Raw genomic sequence first — 27,201 nt, 5'->3', positions numbered from 1 at the left:
ACCTAAAGGAAGCATATATAGAGTAAACAGGATTGGTCCGAGCACAGAACCTTGCGGAACTCCAAAACAAACTTGTACAAATATCTAATTGAAAAACTATTTGAGATCACAAAAACCCAATAGAATTGACAAGAAAGGGCAAAAAAGGGTATATAAAACATACATAAATGCAATGTAGTTCATGAATTAGGTGAAATGACAATTTCCTTTTAAATTTTTTTTTAAAGATGATGAGCTCATAACAATATGTCTTTTAGCATTCCATATTTGCACACCACGATATCTGAGGGAAAACTGGCCATGTTTAGTTTTATAAAACGGAAGATGAAGATAATCAACCTGTCTAGTAGTATGAGGATGAAATTGGGAATTTAACATCAATTTTTTTTTTTAAAAGAAAATGGCAAAGAACAGGGTGAAAACATGTATTTATATATAAAAACACATCTGAATATTGATGTTGTACACAGACAGGATATTCAGTTTTTTGAGGAGAAGGGCAGAGGGATCTGTTGTGTTAGAAAAAGTTGCCAATCATACAAAACGCTTCTGTAGCAAGTGAAGTTTATGAAGGTTGGAGGGGTAAGTGTTCGCCCAAACAAAATTACTATAAATTAAATAAGGATAAATCATGGTATAATATAAGGTCAGTAAACAAAATACATTTATAAACCTTCGAAGTTTGCTGATGATTCCAAGTGACTTCACAATTTTTGTTTGAATGAAATTAATATGTTTTTTCCAATTCAAATTCTCATCCACTTGGATCCAAGACTTGAATGTAAGACACTTGAGAAATTTTATTTCCCTCTATTGAAACTCCAGCATGATCCCTCAGATATTTCTTACCTCTTCCTACAAAGATTATAGAATTGGACTTTTTGACATTTAATGAGAGCTTATTAATTTTAAACCATCTTGCAACTCTCGCCAATTCTTCATTTGTGTTGTTTACCAACAAATACACACACACTACAGCACACAGTCTGTTTGTCTGTCTGCATCTCTGACCTCAGTCCTGCTATTATAATGCATAAGGTTTGCAGTTTTCAGGTCGGGTTCAGGTGGTTGATTAATCCATATTTTGTTGGTTGAGGATTGGATAAGTAAAGCTGAAACTAATTCCTGTCTTTAATCAATGGGATGCTGTTTGGGTCATATCTTCATGCAGGAATGGGGACAAATTCATAGCTCAGTCCCTGTAACCAGGTGATAATATTGAAGCAGCCCACATCAACAAAAATTTTGGTCACCAGTGTCATCATCGCCACTTCCTGTTAGTTCCCCTCAGTAGCTAGAATTTGTGAAGAAAACTATGTTTTTCTCTCATGCCTTTATTGATAACAATTAACATTTAGATTAACTGATTGATTGGGGGCCACATTTAATAACAGAAAAGTATTTCAAAACCAACTGTTTACAAAATCTCAATCTCAATCTCAAGTCTCATTTAACTGGTTGTATGCTCAGTACTTCCCAAACACATGCAGTTTTGCTAAAACCTTACTATTTAGACTTGAACTGGAAGATTTAGATAATTTGGCCAAACTGTCAGCTTTATTGTTTATTGTCCTGTTAAACCCTATTCAAACTCAATTTGTATCCTCAACATAATGATTCATGAACACCAGTTGAGAAACAATCTGTTACACTAAACCAGATTCCCCACCTCACATTTGTTTGTCAAGTTGCAGTTTACATTTATGTCTTTAATCTGGAAGCACAGAAGATTTGTACAATCGGCACAGTTTCAAGGTGGACACTCAAGATTAGTGTCACCAATTCAGTGTCTGTCACTTCTCAAAACCTGGGAAAAACACAGGTGTAGTCAAAGAACTATTGTGATGGTGTGATTTATTATGCTGGCTTCCCAATGTGCAGACATTGATATTTACTTAGAGCTGGATGGCTCAATTACTCCAAGTTTCAGCATTTCCTCTACTTCCTGCTGCAGCTTTCCCCCTAGCTGTTGTGGGACACGGTAGGGATGTTGGTGGATTGGTTGGCCATCCATTAAACGGATGACATGCTCCACAAGGGTAGTTTTCCCTGGGTTGGCTGCAAAGAGGGTAGAAGCCTCCTGGAAGACCTTGAGGAGCTGGGCAGCTTCCTCTGGCACAAGATGTGCGAGCACAGGAGTTGAAGGCCTACTCAAGGTTTCTGGTCCTGTCGCCACTTCCTCTCCGATATCCACCTCCCTCACCAGGAGTGCCTTCTCTGGAACCTGGGTCAGTCAGTCTTTCCACTCTTTCAGTAGGTTCACATGGTAGGTTTGTCCTGCCTTCTTCTTCTCTGGGTGATGGACCTCGTAGGTGACTGGGCCCATCTTGCGGGTCATGACATATGTCCTTGCCACTTTGCCAGGAACTTGCTGTTGGAGGAGGGGAGAAGCAGCAGAACCTTCTGGCCAGGCTGGAACTCTCTGTGCCGAGCCTGTTGGTCTGGCTTTTCTGTTGACCTCTGCCTCCTCTTGGGATCTTGCCAGCTGATCCCTCATCTCAAGCACAAATTGCAACCCCCCCCCCCCCCCCTCCACTGTCGCTTGGATTGGTAGAAAAGGCCTCCCAGCCTTTTCGGAGCATATCCAGTGGTCCCTGTGCATCCCATCCATACAGGAGCTCAAAACGGGAGAAACCTGTTGAGGCCTGAGGAACTTCTCGGTAGGCAAAGAGCAGGAATGGCAGCCAGTGGCCCCAGGCTTTGCCAGTGTCATCCACAAACTTCTGCAGCATCCTCTTCAGTGTCTGGTTGAACCTTTTGACGAGGCCATCAGTCTGTGGGTGGTATGGCGTGGTCTTGATCACTGAGATGTCCAGTTGTTTATGGAAGAGCTGCATCAACCTTGATGGTCAGTTGGTCCCCTGGTCAGTCAGGATTTCATCTGGTATTCCCACTCTGGAAAACAGTTGCACCAAAACACATAGAACCGTGGAAGCGGTGACGGTGCGCAAGGGGAAAGCCTCCGGGATACAGGTGGCATAGTCGCACACGACCAAGATTTACTGGTGACCCCTGCTGCTTTTCACCAGTGGACCCACAATATGCATGGCAATCCTGCAAAATTGAGTGGAGATGACAGGGAGTGGCTTCAAAAACGCTCAGTCACACTCGCGGGCAGTGCATGTTTTCTGACATGTGGGGCATGTGGTGCAATATCTCTGAATGTCTGTCCTGCCCGTGGGTGTGTGTGTGTGCTAGGTGCATAACAAGTGTACTACATTTTGCAGGAATCACAAGATGTCTGTGGATTTCATCAACTGCATACAACACATCTTTATCAATAATGAACCTCTCCTTCCCCACACAATTCCCCTCTTTTTCGTCTACCACCTTAGCAAACAAAGGTTTCAGAGTTTCATCCTCCCTCTGTCACACAGAAATGTTCTTAGGCACTTCACACAACTTGTTGGACAGCACACTCAGGTTCTGTTAGCCTTAGCCACTTTTCAAAGCGGTGTTGGCTACAACAGTTTCTTGGCCCCTTTGTGCCACCCTCGAACAGACTACTGTCAAGGTCTTGGAGTGGTTGGACACCGGCTTGGGCGTGGGCTCAAGTAATCACAGGACAAGAGACATTCACCCTCTCATTTTCCCCAGAGTCTGTTCCCACTGGCAGTTCTTTTTCCTACAGCTAGTCCATGAGTACAGATAAGTCTCAACCCAAGATGGCATCTACGGGTAAGTTCACCACCACCCCAACAGTCAACAGATAGGGCTGCTCATCAATGGTGACAGTTAAGTCAGCTTTGGGATAAGGATATTATCCCCATCAACACACAAAATGTCTGCTTGCCTGCTCTAATTAACACTGCCAACTGGCACCAGGCTTTGCTTGACCAGAGACTACCAGTATCCAGCAGGGCAGTAACCTGCTGTCCATTGATAGTCACAGTTTTATAGCGTTGAACTCTATCTTCCTTATCACCAGTGGGCCCCACCTCAGGCTGTGGTGCATAGCAAGCGCCCATGACCTTAGCCTTACATATGGGACATACAGAAGCTTTGTGACCTGGCTGCTGGCAATAAAAACAAGTGCAGTGCTGGAGGTACCTGGAAGCTCCTGGTTGTTGTCTCTCTTTGTAGGCCTGGACTGGGGTGGTTGAAGTCCTGGTAGGTTTGCTGCATTGGTGGAGTGCGTAGCTGGTCCTCCTTTGCGAGCGTTGAGATACTCTACAGCCAGCTTGGCAGCTCCTGTTCCCTCCATTGGCTCATGCTCCTTCATCCAGGTTATCACTTCCAAGGGGAGTACTCAAAGTAGCTGTTCCAAGATGATAGCCTCATCGATCTCCTCCTTGCTGTGCTGCTCTGGTCGATTCCAACGCCAATAGAGGCTTTTAAGGCGGTTTTAGGTCCCTGTGGGGTTCTCACCAGGTGGAACAGTGGTGGATCGGAAGTGCTGTTGATATGTCTCAGGAGAGATGTCAAGGTCTAGATAGCAGTGAGCTCTTTCCTCATCCATTGCGGTGTAGGCCTTCAATGCCTTCCCAGACAGCAGTGGAACGAGTCAATATGCCCACTCGCTCTCTGGCCATCTTCATGTTTTGGCAATGCGGTCAAAGCGTAACAAATAATTTTCAGTGTCCTTACCCATCTGATATTGTGGAATTTTTGGCTTCCCATAGTGCCTCCACTCTGGCCTTGACTTGTCGGATCCGCCAGTAGCATCTTGAATGTGGATGGAGTGTGCCTCAGATGGGGTTTCCTGGTGCCCACGCCGTGGTAGTGGTGTTGGCAGTTCAAGTCTGGGAATACTCGCCGTTACTGTGCTTGGGGTTGCGGCAGCAAGGAGCAGGTTGGGAGTGGGCAGAGCTTGGACCATACTTTGATGCGGCTGGGGCAACTGGTCAGTCTGTGGAAGAGAGGCCATCAGACCTCTGAGCTCTGCCAACAGGTCCTCCTCCCTCCTTTGCTGTCCTGCCAGAAAGTCTCTCATCAACATCAGTAGCTCCCCCCCGGCCCATCTGTACAGCAGTTTCAAGGTGGACACCCAAGATTTGTGTCACCAATTCAGTGTCTGTCACTCCTCAAAAACTGGGAAAAATACAGGCGTAGTTGAAAAAATATTGTGATAGTGTGATTTATTATGCTGGCCTCCCAAAGTGCAGACAGTGATATTTACAAAAAAGTGAGAAAAAAAAAGAAAAATACTCTTTACAAACTGTCAGAATGTCCCGAAAAGAGAGTTCAGTAACTCAAAATACCTTTTGAAAAGAACAGGTTCCAGCACACAGTCTGGAGGTCAAGCAGTTGTTATCTCCTCTGTAACCACAACAAGAGTGACTCATCCAAGGCCAAAGCGGCCTCCTTTAAACCAGTTGCCCCTCCCATTAGGCATATTATTCACAAAAAATACCCACAATCAACATTTTGTCTGACCAAAAACACAATTTGCTTTCTATTCTCTAAATATACATAAAGCAAAATATTCAGAATTTGCATAAATGTTCTCCTTTAACCATTGCAAGTTATTTACAACAAAAGTTAACTTAACAAACAAGAAACGTAATAATGCAGGTCACATGATCATCAAGGGCCAAGGGCCAAATTCACATCAGTTCATGGTTGAGTCTGGGTGGACGTTTGTGCCCAATTCCCTCAAGGCGTTCTTATAATATCATGTTCACAAAAATGGGACCTACAGACAGACAACCTGAAATCAGGTTCGAATGTGAAAATTGATATTCGATTGTGGAGAAAAAAAAATTCCGCGGGCGGTGTGGCCACAGGTCAGAGAAGGGGGGCGAGCGAGAGGTCCGCGGTCGTTTATAACTTAATGTTATAGATAATTGTTTTATGTGTTTTAATATGTAGGTATGTAAATGTTTTCAAAGACGTTTATGTGGAAATAAAATACCTACAAGTAGTTACAGTACAGGCCAAAAGTTTGGACACACCTTCTCATTCAATGCATTTTCTTTATTTTCATGACTATTTACATTGTAGATTCTCACTGAAGGCATCAAAACTATGAATGAACACATGTGGAGTTATGTACTTAACAAAAAAAGGTGAAATAACTGAAAACATGTTTTATATTCTAGTTTCTTCAAAATAGCCACCCTTTGCTCTGATTACTGCTTTGCACACTCTTGGCATTCTCTCCATGAGCTTCAAGAGGTAGTCACCTGAAATGGTTTTCCAACAGTCTTGAAGGAGTTCCCAGAGGTGTTTAGCACTTGTTGGCCCCTTTGCCTTCACTCTGCGGTCCAGCTCACCCCAAATCATCTCGATTGGGTTCAGGTCCAGTGACTGTGGAGGCCAGGTCATCTGCCAAGGCACTCCATCACTCTCCTTCTTGGTCAAATAGCCCTTACACAGCCTGGAGGTGTGTTTGGGGTCATTGTCCTGTTGAAAAATAAATGATCGTCCAACTAAACGCAAACCGGATGGGATGGCATGTCGCTGCAGGATGCTGTGGTAGCCATGCTGGTTCAGTGTGCCTTCAATTTTGAATAAATCCCCAACAGTGTCACCAGCAAAACACCCCCGCACCATCACACCTCCTCCTCCATGCTTCACAGTGGGAACCAGGCATGTGGAATCCATCCGTTCACCTTTTCTGCGTCTCACAAAGACACGGCGGTTGGAACCAAAGATCTCAAATTTGGACTCGTCAGACCAAAGCACAGATTTCCACTGGTCTAATGTCCATTCCTTGTGTTTCTTGGCCCAAACAAATCTCTTCTGCTTGTTGCCTCTCCTTAGCAGTGGTTTCCTAGCAGCTATTTGACCATGAAGGCCTGATTCGCGCAGTCTCCTCTTAACAGTTGTTCTAGAGATGGGTCTGCTGCTAGAACTCTGTGTGGCATTCATCTGCTCTCTGATCTGAGCTGCTGTTAACTTGCCATTTCTGAGGCTGGTGACTCGGATGAACTTATCCTCAGAAGCAGAGGTGACTCTTGGTCTTCCTTTCCTGGGTCGGTCCTCATGTGTGCCAGTTTCGTTGAAGCGCTTGATGGTTTTTGCGACTCCACTTGGGGACACATTTAAAGTTTTTGCAATTTTCCGGACTGACTGACCTTCATTTCTTAAAGTAATGATGGCCACTCGTTTTTCTTTAGTTAGCTGATTGGTTCTTGCCGTAATATGAATTTTAACAGTTGTCCAATAGGGCTGTCGGCTGTGTATTAACCTGACTTCTGCACAACACAACTGATGGTCCCAACCCCATTGATAAAGCAAGAAATTCCACTAATTAACCCTGATAAGGCACACCTGTGAAGTGGAAACCATTTCAGGTGACTACCTCTTGAAGCTCATGGAGAGAATGCCAAGAGTGTGCAAAGCAGTAATCAGAGCAAAGGGTGGCTATTTTGAAGAAACTAGAATATAAAACATGTTTTCAGTTATTTCACCTTTTTTTGTTAAGTACATAACTCCACATGTGTTCATTCATAGTTTTGATGCCTTCAGTGAGAATCTACAATGTAAATAGTCATGAAAATAAAGAAAACGCATTGAATGAGAAGGTGTGTCCAAACTTTTGGCCTGTACTGTATGTTTCCTTGTATTAATACATATACAACTATGTTTCCTTGTATTAGTTTGCCCTCTTGTGGACATTATGCAGAAAAAAAAAATATTCGAATGTTTCGAACCTATGAGTTATTTTTAGACGGAATATTCAAACGTCATTTTTGAGAAATTTTGACTTCTACAGACAACTTTGTTGTAGTTTCAGTTTTAGACACAGTTTGGATGGAATTATTTATTTAAGTATATGGACGTGCACATGTTTCTGTATGACCTGGGATACACTGTACAAGGCTGAGTGAACGTAGTGTTACTTTAAGTTTTTAGTATATCTTTGTCCATGCACACATGCTGTGCCAAAAACTTTTCTGATCATATTCATGTTATAATAAATCTATATATATCTATATATCTATATATATATTCAGGTAGGGACCACTGAGGCTCATCGACTTATTCTTTAACTCATCTAAGGGAAGACTGACCTTAAGTACACATCAGGTTAAGTGCTACAAGGGCCTATAAACAATGTTACATGTAAACCCTGAAAAGCATTTTCACCTCATATGAACAATGATGCAAGAATACAAAAGCACAACACTGTACACCTTGAATTATTGCTTAAAAAGAAATGTAATCACAGTTGGGATTATAAGAATAAACGAGTCATAAAGAAAACACGTGGGTGAATTGCAACATGCACAGCAGAATTACTGGTGCTTTTATTTACTAAATACATCTCTCTGTTCGGAAATAATTAATCTACCTTGTCAAAAGCTTCTTGTACATAAGCCAAAGCAGATATTTTTTATTGCATGAAAAAAAGTTTCATCCCTGAGGCCATAAATGAGAGGACTCAGACATCTTGGAGCAAGACTAAACATTATGTAGTTAAAATACCTGACAGTATTATAAAACCTGACATTAATCTGAGGTAGGGCAGCTTCTATGAATGGACACCACAGCTGGATGAGACAGAGCAGCAGCTGGAAAGCATGAAGAATTACTGTTCTGAGCCCTTTCCGTGTTGACTTTTTATTCTCTCCTGATGCAGTTTTAGCTACTTTCAGTATTTTGACATAGGAGAATACAATAGTAATACACATAATCAAGAAGTAAAACTGATTTACAGTTGACCAAAGATGTTTCTGCCACCAGTGCACAAGAAATATCTCCACAGAACATACACTGTGTCGTTCATAAAAGCTAAGAGAGACTGATGCAAAGAAAGTAGAGAGGACAACAATACAGGGTACAGAGCTGAGGCTGTGAATGATGAGGATGCAGTTTATAGCACTGTGCCAGGAGCACAACTGTCTGTGGCGCAGCGGCATGCATATGGCCACATAGCGCTCCAGGGTCATTGCTGTCAGAGTAACTGGTGTTATTGTCATATACAGAAGTACCACAACAGAGATGATGATGCATAACCAAACATGCATGACAATTTGAAAATAGTGTAAGATGAGAAGGATATCAGACATGAGTAATATAAAGCTATCAGACAGTAGTGTAACTACAAACAAGATGTAGCGTGTAGTTGTGTAGAAACACTCCTTTTGAAAAAAGGTTAAGATGAGCAAAAAGTTGATGCAAAGAAAAATCATCACCAGGAGCTGCACAATAATGACCTGATCATTGATCTGCCGCTGTAAAGACTTACCACCAGCCAGTGAGTTGTTATCTGACATTTTTTTTTAAACAAAGCCTTTGAAAAACTGCCAAAATTCCATTAAAGTATTGTTAACAAACATGTGTCAATAGAAACGGACTTATCTGAAGTGCTAAGATGCATTTTACCCATCAAAATCCTCCATGCTGTTCAAATACTAAAGTCTTCTGTGGAGCTTACTGCAGCCCTCTGAGAAAGAGGAGCTGTGCACAGTGACTTTAAAGACAAGAACATCCCCAGATAATACCAGGTGAAATTTTGGTCACTAGTGTCATCATTGTCACTTCCTGTTAGTCCTCCTCGTTAGCTAGAATTTATCAAAAAAAACTTTGTTTCTCTCTCATGCCTTTATTGATAACAATGAACCTATAGATTAATTGACTGATTGAAGACCACATTTAACAACAGAAAAGTAATTCAAAACCATCTGTTTACAAAATCTCACACAACTCATGTATTTTGGGTGAAACATGGATGTGTCACACATCTTCAGCCTGGCAGCACAGAAGATCTATACAATCACCACAGTTTCAAGTTGGACATCCAAGATTAGTGTCACCAATTCAGTGTCCGAGCAAATGTTTCCCCTTCTCTTCCTGAGTTATGGCATTGAATAATGACCAGAAATATGATTTTGCAGAACTTAGTGATGTCACAGTGAAGTTGACCTTTGACCCTTTGGATTTAAAATGTCAACACTTATTACTCATTAGACTTTTGTGTGAAATTTGTCATGATTAGTGAATGAATTCTTGAGTTATGGCCTTAAATCTGTCTTTTGAGGTCACAGTTATGTATGACCTTTGTTCAAGTTCTAATCAGTTCATTATTGAATCCAAGTGGAAATCACGGGTACACTGGGTGGAGCCTGATGCTGAGCCCTGTCGTAACATAACATCGACCCAGCAACACTGATCCTGACCCGCCAAAGGTTAGTGGCTGCAGCCCACCTACTACTACTACTAATATTACTTTATGAACCACACCACCTCAGCAGAGAAGTAGGGGCCCCCAGCCAACCCAGGTATGCAACTGAACCAGGTAGAGCCATGGCCTGACCTTACAAGGGTCAAAAGATAAGCAAAAGACATCCTGCATGCCACATTCTCAAAGTCATCAAGGAGCACAGGAACATGTAGGTGTATCATACCCAAAGGGGAGTCAAGTGCAACACAAATGACACACACACAACCCTTTTCACCACTTCTGTGTTGTTCCAATGAGCATAGACACTGAAAAGGAGCCCAACATGTCCAGGAGATAGCACTGTATGAACAGACAGGGTGTAAACCATGACACTGCTGTCCATATGTACTGGACACTCACCCTGCCCAACAAGGCTGCAGACTCTGCCTCATATCAGGTGGAGACCACACTGGTAGTGTCCCTTCCCGCCTGCCTATAAGCTTGGGAGATGCTCTCACAAAACCATCAGGCAAGGCCTGGCCTGGATAGGGCCTCACCAACCACACCATCCCCAAACACACAAACAGCTGTTCAGTGTGTCTGGGGTTGTATGTTCAACATAACATGCCAACACAGCAAGCAACTGGAGTGCACCAACAGAGCCGTTGGTTCTTCCACCCTGAGGTAAATGGAAATGGTAAATGAAATTGGCTATTGGAAATAATTGCTAATTTTTTAATAATAATTATTAATTATGTTAAATAATGTGACTTCATTTACATTAAATGACCTTGTGGGGCACCATTCCCAAGAAGGGAAAAATGATAGCAGTATCATTATACACTGAACTATCAATTTGTAATTTTGATTAATAATTAAATTAATAACCATAACCAAAATTAATAGTAAAGCCTGAAGGATTTCTTGACATAGTAGAGGTTGACTATTCATTCACTCTTGTGCAATATTGAGCAGACAGCAGGTATGATTCCAAATATATTTATTCATAAAGAGAGCAAAGTAAAACAAAACACACAAATTCTTACTAACTATATACCAAAGTGTGTGTGTGTGTGTGTGTGTGTGTGCGTGTGCGAGAGAGTGAGAGAGAGAGAGAGACAAAGGCAGATGTGTGAAACAAAGGGCCATTTGGCCTACAAAACAAAATGGCCGACAACACCAAGATGGCCGAATCAAAGATAGCTTCAGATTGGGGGAGGTCTGCCTGACCGTGTGGTCAGGACAAAGACAAAGGAAAAGAAGCAGGAACTTTGAGTTGCCTCTTTGGGTGTAGCTCTGTTGAAAGCCTATTTGTAAGTGAATCTATGTGTATGCAATTTGTGTTGCAAAGGGTCTGGATTAGTGCAAAGGATTTTTGTTGCATGCAAGACTCAGTCTGTGAAAAGCATTCACAAACTAACGTCACTTGGCTTTTGCAAAGCCAACTAACCAATAACCTTACTGCAAACAATCACAACAATAACCCAGTGAACAGCATTAAATCACAATTGACAAAGTTAAACTGTCTTACTCAGCCTTTACAGCTGTGATGATGCTATGCCCAGTTGTTACGTTACCAATTCTTGACAGGATGGAGGTACGAGTTGCTTTGTGGTGAATTGCTTTTGTTAGCCGGCAGAAGAGGGCTGGAAAGAGATGTGGTTCCAGGTGCAGTCTTTGTTGTGTCCTTGTTCTGAAGGTGCAGATCCAAAGAAGCTGGTCACTCAGAGTCCTTGCGTTTGGCACACTAACTTCTCTGGTTCCAGGTTCTTGTTGTGGGCATGCAGGTCGTGGTCCAGGAGAAAGACAGCAAGAGAACACAGGTTTCTGAACTAGGCTACCCTGATTGCTAATGAGAGAGGCAGACAAACAGCTGAGCTTCAAGAATGTTTCACAACTGGAAAGTGACTTCTTTAGACTTCTACAGACTACTTTGTTTAATTTCAGTTTAAATCACAGTTTGGATGGAAATATTTATAAATATGAGCATGTATTGCTCCATCTCTCTCCTTTTGTACTGTGCTTTTATTATTGTTACCAGGGGCAGATTTAGTGTTTTGGGGGCCTGGGGCCCAGGCAAACTGCCTTGCTTTGTTTCCACCCTTCCTCTAATTGAGAATGTTGGTAGGCTGTTGGCAGCTGCATTCAGGAAAGGTATTATTAGCACAATGTACTTAAATTTACTTTTAGTCTGTTCAAAGTGGAGCTTTACATTCTTATATAATGTTGAATAATGTGGTCCAAAGAGTTAAAACAGTAACATGATTCAGTATTTTCCATATCAGAACATCATAATAGAGCTGCAACTGTTTGGGCCCTTTAAGTTGGAGGCCAAATGGTAGATTCCTCCCCAGAATATTATGATAATTGTCTCAGTTTAGAATCCACTCAATTATACTGTTGATACAACCCTGATTTTCATAACACCATCAAGCTAACTAATCTGGATGAGTACAGGTGGTGTAGAACTGCAGAAAATTTGTTTTAATTACAATTTCTTTCCTGGGGTGGGGTAGAGAAATGCACCTTTGACTAACACATAATAGTGCTAAGAGTGTACAGACAGACTAGTGGCTCTGTGAGGCTGAACCTGGGCACTGTAGTGCTTCAAGGTAATGCTAATGTCAGCATGCTAGCCTGCTCACAATGGCAAATTATCTTCTTGATGTTGTTGTCACAAAAAAGCTACACCCCAGGTTCTTCAACAGTGGTGTCTAAAAAACATACAGACAGAGGCAACTAGGACCTAAACCTAAGTTTTATTAGACAGCAAAAGCAGCAAAATGTTAAAGAAGCAGGAGAAAGTCAAAATGTACTCAGTGTAATAAGGAGTGCAGCAGATTCTCTGTGGCAGGGAAAGTTGTCCTGAAATGGTTTTTTGATGATGTGTGAGTGACCCAATGCACTGGGCGCCTTCCATGAGTAGAAGGCCATCAGTCTTGGTCCTTTTCTCGGCTGCCATATAGAGAGAAGTCAATATGGCATGACTACACTAGTAGTATAATTATCAGCAAAATTTACTTGATGAAGCTGTATATTCAAGTGAGGACAACTGAGGCTCATAGAGGTATTCTTTAACTTATCTAAGGGAAGACTGACCTCAAGTACACATCAGTTTCTATAAACAATATTACATCTAACTTAACATGAAGGCAAAACCCCCCTGAAAAACATTGTCACCTCATGTGAACAATGATGCAAGAATACAAAAAAACAACAGTGTTGAGCTTGAGTTGTTGCTTAAACAGTAATGTAATCACAGTTAGGATTATAACAATAAACTAGTCATAAAGAAAACACGATGGTGAATTGCAACATGCACAGTGGAATTTCTGGTGCTTTTTATTTAAATCAATACATTTCTCTGTTGGAAAATTATTAATCTACCTTGTCAAATGCTTCTTTTACATGAGCCAAAGCAGATATGTTTTAGTGCATGAACAAAAATTTCATCCCTGAGGCCATAAATGAGAGGACTCAGACATCTTGGAGCAAGATTAAATATTATGTAGTTAAAGTACTTGACACTGTGAAATATCCTGAAATTAATCTGAAGTACAGCAGCTTCTATGAATGGACACCACAGCTGGATGAGACAGAGCAGCAGCTGGAAAGCATGAAGAATTACTGTTCTGAGCCCTTTCCATGTTGACTTTTTATTCTCTCCTGATGCAGTTTTGGCTACTTTCATTATTTTAACATAGGAGAATACAATAGTAATACACATAATCAAGAAGTAAAACTGATTTACAGCTGATCTAAGATGTTTCTGCCACCAGTGCACAAGAAATATATCCACAGAACATACACTGTGTCGTTCATAAAAGCTAAGAGAGGCTGATGCAAAGAAAGTAGAGAGGACAACAATACAGGGTACAGAGCTGAGGCTATGAATGATGAGGATACAGTTTATAGCACTGTGCCAGGAGCACAACTGTCTGTGGCGCAGGGGCATGCATATGGCCACATAGCGCTCCAGGGTCATTGCTGTCAGAGTAACTGGTGTTATTGTCATATACAGAAGTACCACAACAGAGATGATGATGCATAACCAAACATGCATGACAATTTGAAAATAGTGTAAGATAAGAAGGACATCAGACATGAGTAATATAAAGCTATCAGACAGTAGTGTAACTGCAAACAAGATGTAGCGTGTAGTTGTGTAGAAACACTCCTTTTGAAAAAAGGTTAAGATGAGCAAAAAGTTGATGCAAAGAAAAATCATCACCAGGAGCTGCACAATAATGACCTGATCATTGATCTGCTGCTGTAAAGACTCACCACCAACCAGTGAGTTGTTATCTGACATGATTTTCAAACTATATTGTTGTTATTAAATATGTGTCAATAGAAACGGAAGTGCTAAGATGCATTTTTACCCATCAAAATCCTCCATGCTGTTCAAATACTAAAGTCTTTCGTGGAGCTTACTGCAGCCTTCTGAGAGAGAGAGAAGGAGCTGTGCACAGTGACTTTAAGGACAAGAACATCCTCACATAAGACCAGGTGAAATTTTGGTCACCAGGGTCATCATTGTCACTTCCTGTTAGTCCCCCACAGTAGCCATGCATAGCTGGAGGGACAGAAAGACTCTAAGAAATACTTCATTTACAAAATGACCTTATAAATATCAAATAAATTGAACTTGTGAACAAAACTTTTTCTCATATGCCTTTATGGAGAATGGTGAACATATTAATCAATTGATAGATTGGGGACCACATTTAACAACAGAAAACTATTTCAGACCATCTGTTTACAAAACCCAACTCACACAACCTGTCCAGTATAGTCTCATTTAACCAGACGTACGCTTAGTACTTCCCAAACACATGCATTTTTGCTAAAACCTTATTATTTAGAACTGAACTGAAAGTGAAAGTGAAACTTTTCTGTTCTCTTTTCAAAGTCAGACACCAGTATATGTTTTTAGTAACATTTTTCCTTAGCTATTACTTGTTGATGTTGTATGGTTCAACAGAGAAGTGAGTTTCAATCAGCCACAGCCTAGCATAAGGCCTGCAAGTGTCCTGGTTTGAACTCATTCAAATGCAGGCACGATCATCTGTACACAAGCTGGCTGAGAAACAGCCACAACTATATTAAAAAAAAATTGTATATTTATATCTGTGACTCTCTGCTCTGGACTGTTTGACACACACGTAAGCATTTTGAGTTTAATAGATGGTTGTCAGTGAGATAAAGGCAGGAAATATAGGGGGAGATGAGGGGAATTTTACATTATATAATCTGGCCCCCATTTTTAAAAACACATTTGGACACCCCTGACTTTTACATGGTATGTGTCTTAACCAGTGGGCCATCACCCTGGGTTTGGGTGTTCTGACACACGTATTACTCTGCTGCTGTGTGTTGTCCTTCATAAGAACAGTGAAAGTCATGCAGTGAAGATTAAGTCTTCTTCCATCTTTCTTAAGTAGTGGAGCAGTTAATGCTTATTGGATATATAACCAGGGCAGCACCATGGTGTGGTGGTTAGCACTGTCGCCTCACAGCAAGAGGGTTCCTGGTTCGATCCTGGGTGTGGGTGCCCTTCTGTGCAGAGTTTGAACGTTGTCCCCGTGTCAGCGTGGGTTTTCTCCAGGTACTCCAGCTTCCTCCCACAGTCCAAAGACATGCAGATTGGAGATAGGTTGATTGGTGACTCCACATTGTCCGTAGGTGTGAATGTGAGTGTGAATGGTTTGTCTGTCTCTACGGGTTCATCCCAATATCCTTCCTCGACTCCTCCGTCCTTTATCCTCGATCACTTGACCCGGAAATCGATCGAGACTCGCAATCTTGTAGGACGTCTCAATTCGTTAAATGCATTTGGAGGAGACGAGGAGTCGAGGAGAGAGGAGGCTTTCAGAGGAGAGGGAAGCGAGGATACACGAGTGCAGCCTTCGCGGAAGTCTTTTACCGACCGACAAACCCCTTGATTGGATATCAGTTATTGATTGGACAGCGCAGCGGTGCAGCTGATCAGACACTGACACAGATCACTGGAGTTTCATACAGAGGGAAGACAGATATCAGATTAAACTCAAGTGTATCGCTGCCACGTTTTATATTTTATTTGATCTCTAATTCACCTTCGAGTTTAAAATCTGAACAAGAAAAGGAAACAAACGACTTTCTTCATTTATTGGAAATTTTTTTCTCCTCACGATCTGTTATTTTCCTCATCAACTTTAATTATGGATACAATCAAAGAGTCTGTCTGTCAGAGAGTCTGTCTGTCAGCAAGAAACACTTTTACATCACTGGTCGTCATTTCCATTCAGTTACACTAAGGCTGATCATTCGTCGGGTTGATGAGTTACAGAATTTGAATTTTCCCTGAAACATTTGACCTAATAAATTATTTCCAGTGTTCAAAGACATCGTGATCATATTCTGGGTTGTTAAATAATGAACTCACAAATAATAACAATAATAGTAAGGAATATATCATAAACACATTGGGCTCTAGTTTCGCAGACCGGGCGAGGCGGGTGCGCGGCGCACCTGCACTTCGCCAACTGGGTGTGGCCAGGTGGATTGTGCAAGTTTGGCACACCGTGCGCGCTGGCGCAGCTACTCCTCTTTCCCATCTCTGTCCCTCCTACCTGCACAAGTCGCAAGTCGGCCTGTCAGTCATGGCGCAAAGAAAGAGAGAGAGAGAAAGAAAAAAGAATTTTTCTGAAGCGGAGATCGAAATAATTTTGGGTGAAGTGGACTTAAGAAAAAACATTTTATTTTCTTGTTGTGACAGGGACAGGCAAAGCGAAGGCTCGGAGGGAGGTAACAGATGCTGTTAATGTTGTCTCCGTACAAACAACCATGTCAGAGGTGAAGCGTAAATGGTTTGTTATGAAACTGGAGGCAAAGAAACACATAAGCACAAAAAAAAAAAATACAGCGGTCACCAAACAAACAGAAGATTCATTTGTGGGGTTTTGAATGAAGTGGGAACGGGAAACCAGAGATGTTTTGTGCGTAATGGATAAACTCTAAATCAGTGATGGCTGTCGGAATGTAGAGCTATTTAACATTTATTTTAACAAATGATACGGATAACATATAGCCTACAGCAGTTTTGTATGCATCGTCTTCAAATTATTTGAATCTTAATAGCCTAAAGCTTTATACAACAGAAATTAAACATTTTTCAAATCAGATATAGTCATTCAAATGATCAAAAAGCCACAAAAAAAAATAAAAAAAATAAAAAAATGTGTTGTCTCAAATGATTCTTTCAGCTGGCACGTGCTCCTTCGTGGCTCCACCACATGTGTACCACTTGGTCCAATCCATTTAACATTAAGAGTCTGAACATCTACAAGGTCTTCATCTTACAGCGTCTTAACCTTTTAACACCAGGGAGCCTTACTCCTGTCATGCTGACAGTGAAGAACTCTGAGGCCTTTCAAATTACCAATCCATGACCATGTATACATTCATACAATTTAATGAAGATCCTTGAAGATCCACATATTTATCTGAACCCAACAGCGACAAAAAAGTAGTAGTAGTAGTAGGATTTAAGAAACAGGCTAAATGACATGTAGTAGGGAGTAGTCTCTTGTACAGTAGGTGGTGGTATGCACCTGGAAGTTGTTTGTGATCCGCCAGTAAATTGAGAAAAGAAGAGCCGTGTTTACAGAGAGTGTTCTTCGAGTACGTGGTACGCAACGGGCATTGCTGAACACATAACAGTTTTAACAGATGTATCTACAAGGACTTGGATGTACTTTCGATGTCATGGCGGATAAAGAAGGAGCACCATCTAAAAGTAAAAGAACAGAAGAAGGCTAAACGGGACAGTGATAGGGCTTGAGCCCAAATGCGTGTAAACCTTGGTCGGGCATTCACCAAGTGGAGAGAACTGAGAGATTTTAAAGGCTTTAAAACTGATCCCAAGTTGTTCCTTTTCCTAATCAACAGGTATGTAATTTTTGTTTTTATTTAGAGAATATACTGCAACTTGTTAGACGTTGTTTCACTTCAATATATGACGGCATGGAAGTTATAAGCAAGCTAAATGTAACGTTAGCTGATGTGAACCGCTTTTGTCTAGTAACGTTACAACAAACGCCACAAAATTATCTGTGACTGTGACCATGAACACAAATATACAGCAGGCAGTTGTCCTCAGTTTATAAGAAATTCAGAGCTACACCAGAACATTTATGATTTTCCTCTCGCTCTCCAAAATAAATGCATGTGGTAATTGCCGGTTGCAGTCGAGATTTTACGACACCAGGCTGTGGGTGTCAAACCGCTTCGACCAAAGGGGGGCACTATAATCAACGAAAATGTAAAGTCCTGCACAGCTGCTTTAATACCTGCAAAACTAATGACATTCCCATCAGCTTCAGCTGTTTATGACTAAGATGGTAAACCTTATATGTGTTTAATATCAACATGCTAGCATCTTCATTGTAAGCATCTTATCATGCTGATTTGGCCTGGAGACTTAGTCTTGATTCTATAATGTGTAGTTTTGGTGATGGTTGCAGAGTTGTTTATTAAACTGGACATTTAACTACAATTTGATCATACAGTGTCAAAAATAATCTAATCTAATACAAGCATGTTGATGATAGTTTTTGATACCAATATTGAATCCTTACAGAAACTGCAAGACAAGTCAATAGTTTTCCAAGCATGAAAAACTTTTTTTACCTGTTGAGTCATCCATCTCCACTCAGAGCCAAAACAACAGAGGATAGTTTAAATAATTAATGAAGCGATGAACTCTTAATGAGTTTCACAGGAGTTTAGTTGCCTGAAGAGAATAGTGATGATCGGCTCATTAGCATCACTGCTCTGTTTGGAGTCTAAATCCACATGGAGAAAAACAAACCATGTCTGCCACCATCACCATCATATGCCCCCAAGATGCCTCAGTGTTAGCTGCTGCTATGTGAACAGACCAGACAATAACAGTGCAAACTTTGCAAAACAAACTCACACAGACAAATGATCCTGTGAAGTTGTGCAAAGTTCTTCAAAGCAGCACTTCAGGTGAAGTGACTTTTACTTTCATGTCTAAATGGGTAGTTTAGATAATATGGCCAAACTGTCAACGATTAATGAACACCAGTTGACAAACAAGTTGATGTTTGACCCTTTGTATGGAAAATGTCATCACTCAGCCATTTTATACAATTAGTCATTTGTGTGAAATTTGTCGTGATTAGCGTATGAATTCTTCAGTTATGGCCTTAAATCTGTTTTTTTAGGTCAGTTATCTTTTACCTTTTACCACCGAATTCTAATCAGTTAATCATTGAGTTCAAGTGGATATCACAGGTACACCGGGTGGAGCCCGAAGTGGAGCCCTGTCATAACATAACATTGACTAAATAAATCCAAATGTCAGCACTCACAAATATCATATATATCAGTCTTTTAATAACGCACAGCAGTATCACAAACGGACGCGTTTCAGCACTTGGCTTTCCTCAGCGTTAATGCACAAAGTGGGTATAGCCCACATATCTAACAGACAGGACCTTGCTGAATCACTAACTTGCTCTGTGGATCTCTGGATCCGATTGGTTGATTGACTGATTCATGCCAGCTGGAGTGATTCAGCAAGGTCCCCCTAATTTTTTGAAAAACACTTCAAATCGATCTCTTCCTAGGAAGTTTGACCGATCTGCATGAAACTTGGTGAACATAATCTAGGGACCTAAAGTTCCCTCTTGGCAAAAGTTGGAAAACTTACTAAAACTGAGCTTCTATAAGGCAATGAATATTGCGGAGGGCGTGGCTCATCACATAAAGGTGTATAACATCTCAAGGGTTTCACCGATCACCACGCAACTTTGTAGGCATATGACCACACATAATCTGAGGGGACCCCTCCATTATTGACCCGATCAAACACAATGGGGCGCTAGAGAGCTAATTTCTTATCTAGGTCTAACCACCATATCGATTTTTACTAAACTTGGTAGATATGTAGAACAGGACGCCTCAAGGTGACTGGAGAAATGTAACTCTAATTGGCAACTGGGTGGCGCTATAACAACAGAAAAATGCTAAAAAAAAATGGCTAAAATGCGACCGATCGCTGTGGCTCCCCCTGTGGACGAATGTTGATTTGTTTTCTAATTTTTGGCATGACTAAGTCATGGTATGGTATGCTGTACATAATCATGTAAACTGTCAGTGTGTCATTCTGTCAGTCCCACATTTTTCTACTCACTGACATGGTCAATCTATGTGAAACTGCACCTAAGCATTGAGGATTGGCATAGGTCGAAGGTGACAAAGCTACCAATGGGTATGGACTAGCTCTTATATAATGTTGGAGAGTGGGGTACAAAGAGTTCGAACAGTAACATGAGTCCCCAGACCCTCCACCGATAATATATCTTTTCAAGTTATTTAAAAACATAAACAGGCACCCACATACATATATTATTTTAAAGTCTGACCTGGAAGTGTCTGGCTAGAAAATTTCTGGCCCTTTAGATGATGACCACTGCTCTACAGCAAGGGTGTCCAAACTTTTTCCCTTGGAGAGTCAAAACTGACACTTGATGGTGGGGCCACGGGCCTAGAGAAAACATCTGTTGTAGTTACCTGTATTGTGAGGATGCAAAATACTACTTTTCCCTTAATTAAAAATTGGGCACATGATCTGTATTGTGCACCTCATGAAATCTGAACCTGTGACCATAGGTGTAGGATTGGGTAGGGACGGTAGGGACACGTCCCTACCACTATTCAGCCCCTTCTGTATTGTCCCTACCAATATAAACACTGGCTGTCGGCATCCGCTCAATATGGTACACAAAGGGTTAACAATCATTGGTGTCTACCATACGTCCCGCCTCTAACCTTGTTTTGCTCATCGATTGGTAACGTGTGATTGGTCCTGCCCAGCGCCGCTCTCTCCACTGACTTTGTGGGTGCGTGTCACCGTACAGTTCTAGGCAGTTCGTGGGGGAACGACACATACATGCACGTCACCGTTAGTGCTCCACACCGGAGCAACGAGTGTGAACATGTGCCAGCGATCTGTGACTGTCTATGGTCCTGATACGTCGCACGCACAGCGTACATTTCAAATTCGCATTCTACAAACAAACACATGCAGATTTCCACGGCTGAAAAATGAAACGCCATCAGGCCAAGCACCAACAACAGTAGTTGATGAACTGGATGGAAAAGAAGAAAACAGATGTGACTTGGTTGGTTCAGTAAATAAGCTAAAAAAATTGTATTTTCTGCCAACACCTGTTGATGTTAGGCTAACTGAATGGCGTTCCTTGGCAACTCTTTGCTAGATAATGAGATGCTAACGAGCTAATACTAGCTGAGCTAAGTTTGGCAACTATTAGATCAATATTATATGCCAGAGAACATGAAATTCCACTTCACATGTTCCATCAGCAATCATAGATGTCATGTAACTTAGTGATGACACAGTTCACATTAATGTTTGTAGTAAGATGACATGATAGAAACAGTTTGAATAAATAAAGTGTAAACACTAAAATAATAGCTCCTTCAGTGACAGTCTTCAGCATCCATGGTGTGTGAAGGAGAGACTTAGGAGAATAGAGATCCACTGCTCCCAGTAAAAACACCAACACTGAGTCATATTTATGTAATAGATATTGGGTGTAAGTGCAACATTTTGCACACAGTTGTATTATAATGATTTTGGAGCATTTACATTTTTGTTGATTTATTTTATTGATGTTTAACATGGCGGCACGGTGTTAGCACTCTCGCCTCACAGCAAGAGGGTTGCCGGTTCGATCCCGGGCGTGGGAGCCCTTCTGTGCGGAGTTTGCATGTTCTCCCCGTGTCAGCGTGGGTTCTCTCCGGGCACTCCGGCTTCCTCCCACAGTCCAAAGACATGCAGATTGGGGACTAGGTTAATTGATAACTCTAAATTGTCCATAGGTGTGAATGTGAGTGTGAATGGTTGTTTGTCTCTATGTGTCAGCCCTGCGATAGTCTGGCGACCTGTCCAGGGTGTACCCTGCCTCTCGCCCGATATCAGCTGGGATAGGCTCCAGCCCCTCCGCTCCCCTCAAGAGGATGAAGCGGTTAGAAGATGAATGAATGAATGAATGTTTAACATGATGAAGCTGACTAACCTGTGTTGACATTATGGCTGTTCTTTAGCCTATATACATTCAGATGTTGTTTAATGAATTACACCATTGTAAAACATACAGTATGTTTTCCTCAGGCTACAACAATCAAAATCTATGACTGTTGCATCTCAAATTGTCCCACTGTTCACATGTCTTGCATCAATATATTTTTTGTCAGATGACAAGTAGAAGAGAGAGACTGGAGGAGATAGAGGAGATGGAGGAGGAGAGGCAGGAAGAGAGACAGAAGGAAATGGAAGAGAGACAGGAGGAGATAGAGGAGAGACAGGAGCCTCACAGGTGAGATTGAATCATGAAGAATATATGTTGACAGTGAGATTCAGCATTGTGACTAGGGGTATTTAAAAATATTGATTCATGCATAATATATGTTTTTACCCGATATCAATATCAATTCGGATCACTATTACCAACCCAACTGCAGACCGAGGGCTGGTACTGAAGTTACGCCCCTTCGGAGTATACTGTTATTTGATGGGTCGACAGTACCATACTGCCATGTGATTGGTTGACAGGATTCACTGGGGGTAATACTAATGGTCTGATGGCACCAGGGTTTGGGTAGTAGCAGCAGCCACTGGAGATATACCATGGCAACAATAACTACTTTCTTTTAAATACATAACTACACACTGTAGTCAGTACATATTATATCACTCTTATGCTACGTCCCAGTTGCTCCCCTTAGCACTAGCCCTTGAAACTATCACTCCCCTTGGTTGGGAAACAATAAAAACTTTCTGTAACTTCATCCTCATACTCTCTCCACAGTAGTCAGTATACGACCACCACTTGTAGACCCCAAACTTTACTTAAATGTAAGACAAAAAGCGGCCATTTGTATTCCAGCATACTTTCACTTTGATAAGCTCAAAAACACCCTCCCCCTCTATCTCTCTTTCTCAATATGTGTAGTTAAAAAATAAAACTGACAGTAAAATGCACTTAATGGTTTTAATTTCACAGTAATATAAAATATAAAATAAATATAAATATTAAAACAAAATGTTTTTGTTTTAATCATGTCATTTACCAATGGAGAATAGTTTACTCAAACTAAATCAATAAAACTAGATCTAAGCCAGCCAAGGTGTCCTCCGTGTGGCAAGTAGTGACGAGAACTGTGATACTGTTTATAATTATGTGGGAAATGTTCAAGAAAGGTAATGGATCTGATTGTTATGTCGTTTATAATAATGATTAGTGCAGCAGTTCAGTCACACACAGCCAAGGAGTGAAAAGAGAAAGAAATCTGATTTGTATCACATCTTTTGTCTAACCGTTTTATTTGGTGGTGGTGCTTCTCTGTCCAGTAGTTACTAAAAAGTTTATGATAATTGAATAACATTAGAGATAACATTAGAGAATACATTAACCAAGACATTCTTGTATTTAGTGTAGATATCTAAATATGCATTATAAAGCAGTGATCAGTTTCGCATGACGTGAAATTGCATTAAAAAATCATCAACATACAGGTCTGCGCCATGGAGCACTTTTATGTCCCTACCACTGTGGAAATCAAACCTACGCCCTTGCCTTTGACTAACACATAATACTGCTAAGAGTGTACAGACAGACTAGTGGCTCTCAGGCTGAACCTGGGCACTGTAGTGCTTCAAGGTAATGCTAATGTAAGCATGCTAGCCTGCTCACAATGGCAAGTAATCATCCCGATGCCATAATGATTACCAGGTATGACATCTCAGTTCATTGTGTTAGTATTATGAATCCCCCCACAGGCACGACGAACACAAGTAGTTTTCTACTGGTTTAATGAAGCCATCCAATCTCCATCACACCGTGAAAACTGTACACAAATAACACAATTGACACAATTAGATATAATAAAATAAAGTAAATTAGTTGTCTCTTGTCTTGTCCGACAACTAACTTATAAACTTTGTAAATAGCCAAATAACCGCGACGTCATCTGACAGTACATCAATCACCTCTTCCTGTCAGGAAAGAAGAAGCGGAAGTACGTAAAAGGAAAAGAAAGTGAAAGTACGTCTCCAAACAACACAAGACCAGGCTTGTAGACCATGTACATAGGAATAATCAAATTAATCAAATCATGTCACTCAATAAAACTACTATGAAAATACAATCATGTCTCCAATTATTAATATGAAATGTAAACATGTAAATATGTAAATGTAAATAACTATGAATTAAATGTTTATATGAACCAATCATGGAATCAATTATGCATTAATGAACTATATCAATGAGCTGTATGCACCATCATGGATACATTTACAAGTATGCTAGCATTTGCTAATTAGCACTAGCTAATGCTGATGTGTCGATAGTTGTGGAAGTATTCAGTCATAAACCAAAGTACTAATCAAGTTTAAAGTTTGACCGGACGATGGCACCAGATGAAAAGTGAATGATGGCCAAAGTTGTTGTCACAAAAAAAGCTACACCCCAGGCTGTTTTACAACGCTGTCTCAGAAGCACACAGACAGAGGCAACTAGGACCTAAACATCCTTTTATTAGATTTTCTCTTTGTCAGCAAAAACAACAAAATGTTAAAGAAGGAGAAGAAGGTCGAAATGAACTCGGTCTAGTAAGGGGTGCAGCGAATTCTCTGTGCTGGGGAAAGTAATGGTTTCTGATGATATTGGTTTTGAGAAAAATCCAAGATGCATGAGTGACCCAATGCACCGGGGCTCCTTCCATGAGTCGAAGGCCATTAGTCTTGGCACTCTTTTAATTTTGCACAACTACACTTGTAATATTATCAGATAAATTTACTTAAAGGATGGAGGAAGTACTCATTGTGCAGAAAAATGGTCCCTGTCAGTGTTTTACCATCATACAGAATGTTTTAAATTAAAAGGTACATAAATGTGTGTTTTGTATTTGTGCTGACATTAACTTTTTTATACACTGTCGTGTTGTTTAATCTACAGCAATGCATCTTTTAGTTTCATACTTGAGTAAATGTACTACAAATTTTCTGTATGTTCTCCAAAATGGAAAGAGGGGTGCAGTGGTGTGAGTGGATAAATGTTAACAGGATTTTCTCTTAATACATTTTTAGTTAAGCATATATTTTAGTGTGTGAAGGATGTAAGAAAAAAAAAAGACTTTAAAATTGAATTTAAGTATGTGGCATAGGATTTATTTCCTGTAATACATTGTCCTTTATCCAGTATGTCAAATTTGTTTCATAAAGATTTGTGGATGTCATCATGAATGTATGATTTGATTATTACCATGGTTTGGTATTTTGAAAAGCCTCAGAGTCCCTCACACTTGACATACTTTATGTGAGGAGGCTCTGGATGTCCAGAGGTCAAGATGAGGACTTTGTGGATGTCCTGAACACCAAACAGTCTGGACCAAGACTTACACAACATGCTTTTTTCTCCTCTATGGATGTGTGATTCTGTATGACCTGGGATACACTGTGCAAGGCTTAGTGAACGCAATGTTACTTTGAGTTTTTAGAATATCTCTGTCATTGCACACGTGCTGTGCCAAAAGCTTTTTTTTTTTTAGATCATATTTGTGTTGTAATAAAGCTGTATATTCCAATGAGGACAACTGAAGCTCACTCATCTAAGGGAAGACTGATCAGAAGTACACGAGTTTAAACGTAACAAGGGCCTATACGCAATATTACATCTAACTTAACATGAAGGGCAAAGAAAACCTGAAAGTAGTCACCTCATATGAACAATGATGCAAGAATACAAAAGCACAACAGTGTTGAGCTTGAATTGTTGCTTAAAAAGAAATGTAATCACAGTTGGGATTATAAGAATAAACTAGTCATAAAGAAAACACGTGGGTGAGTTGCAACATGCACAGCAGAATTTCTGGTGCTTTTTATTTAATAAATACATTTCTCTGTTCAGAATTAATTAATTTACCTTTCCAAATGCTTGTTGGTACATAAGCCAAAGCAGACATTTTTTATAGCATGAAAAAACTTTTCATCCCTGAGGCCATAAATGAGAGGACTCAGACATCTTGGAGCGAGACTAAACATTATGTAGTTAAAATACCTGACAGTATTAAAAAACCTGACATTAATCTGAGGTACAGCGGCTTCTATGAATGGACACCACAGCTGGATGAGACAGAGCAGCAGCTGGAAAGCATGAAGAATTACTGTTCTGAGTCCTTTCCATGTTGACTTTTTATTCTCTCCTGATGCAATTTTAGCTACGTTCAGTATTTGAACATAGGAGAATACAATAGTAATACACATAATCAAGAAGTAAAACTGATGAACAGCTGACCTAAGATGTTTCTGCCACCTGTGCACAAGAAATATCTCCAAGGTACATACACTGTGTTGTTCATAAAAGCTAAGAGAGACTGATGCAACGAAAGTAGAGAGGACAACAATACAGGGTACAGAGCTAAGGCTATGAATTATGAGGATACAGCGCACAGTGTTGTGAATGGAGCACAACTCTCCATGGCGCAGGGGCATGCATATGGCCACATAGCGTTCCAGGGTCATTGTTGTCAGAGTAACTGGTGTGATCGTATCATACAGAATTGACAGAATACAGATAATGATGCATAACCAAACATGCATGGGAATTTGAAAATAGTGTAAGATAAGAAGGATATCAGACATGAGTAATATAAAGCTATCAGACAGTAGTGTAACTGCAAACAAGATGTAGCGTGTAGTTGTGTAGAAACACTCCTTTTGAAAAAAGGTTAAGATGAGCAAAAAGTTGATGCAAAGAAAAATCATCACCAGGAGCTGCACAATAATGACCCGGTAACTGATCTGCTGCTGTAAAGACTCACCACCAATCAATGAGTTGTTATCTGACATTTATATATTTTTTTTAAACAAAGCCTTTGAGGAACTGCCAAAATTCCATTAAAGTGTTGTTATTAAATATGTGTCATTCAAAATGGACTTCCCTGAGGTGTTAAGAGAAATATTACCCATCAAAATCCTCCATGCTGTTCAAATACTATACTATGTCTTCTGTGGAGCTTACTGCAGCCCTCTGAGAGAGAGCTGTTCACAG

The 27,201-nt window shown here is 40.7% G+C and overlaps 3 protein-coding genes across 3 annotated transcripts; all 3 read right to left on the bottom strand.

Annotated features, from left to right (window-relative positions):
* Window positions 1-8,243: 8,243 nt before the first annotated feature.
* Window positions 8,244-9,170, bottom strand: LOC125889026 (odorant receptor 131-2-like). Its single transcript, XM_049576677.1, has one exon. The coding sequence runs from the start codon at window positions 9,162-9,164 to the stop codon at window positions 8,244-8,246; it is 921 nt and encodes a 306-aa protein (XP_049432634.1). The 5' UTR covers window positions 9,165-9,170.
* A 4,272-nt stretch (window positions 9,171-13,442) lies between these two features.
* On the bottom strand, window positions 13,443-14,363 carry LOC125888384 (odorant receptor 131-2-like). Its single transcript, XM_049575720.1, has one exon. The coding sequence runs from the start codon at window positions 14,361-14,363 to the stop codon at window positions 13,443-13,445; it is 921 nt and encodes a 306-aa protein (XP_049431677.1).
* An 11,706-nt stretch (window positions 14,364-26,069) lies between these two features.
* On the bottom strand, window positions 26,070-26,999 carry LOC125889025 (odorant receptor 131-2-like). The gene has a single exon (XM_049576676.1). The coding sequence runs from the start codon at window positions 26,997-26,999 to the stop codon at window positions 26,070-26,072; it is 930 nt and encodes a 309-aa protein (XP_049432633.1).
* Between the last annotated feature and the right edge of the window lie 202 nt (window positions 27,000-27,201).

The sequence above is a fragment of the Epinephelus fuscoguttatus genome, linkage group LG5, assembly GCF_011397635.1.
Source record: "Epinephelus fuscoguttatus linkage group LG5, E.fuscoguttatus.final_Chr_v1".
Classification (NCBI taxonomy): Eukaryota; Metazoa; Chordata; class Actinopteri; order Perciformes; family Serranidae; genus Epinephelus; species Epinephelus fuscoguttatus.
The sequence above is the reverse complement of the archived record's forward strand: the minus strand, read 5'-3'. Positions and strand labels throughout refer to the sequence as shown.

What these genes read in the sequence shown, in the direction of transcription:
- LOC125889025 (XM_049576676.1), bottom strand. Translation starts at nt 26,999, where the DNA reads ATGTCAGATAACAACTCATTGATTGGTGGTGAGTCTTTACAGCAGCAG.
- LOC125888384 (XM_049575720.1), bottom strand. Translation starts at nt 14,363, where the DNA reads ATGTCAGATAACAACTCACTGGTTGGTGGTGAGTCTTTACAGCAGCAG.
- LOC125889026 (XM_049576677.1), bottom strand. Translation starts at nt 9,164, where the DNA reads ATGTCAGATAACAACTCACTGGCTGGTGGTAAGTCTTTACAGCGGCAG.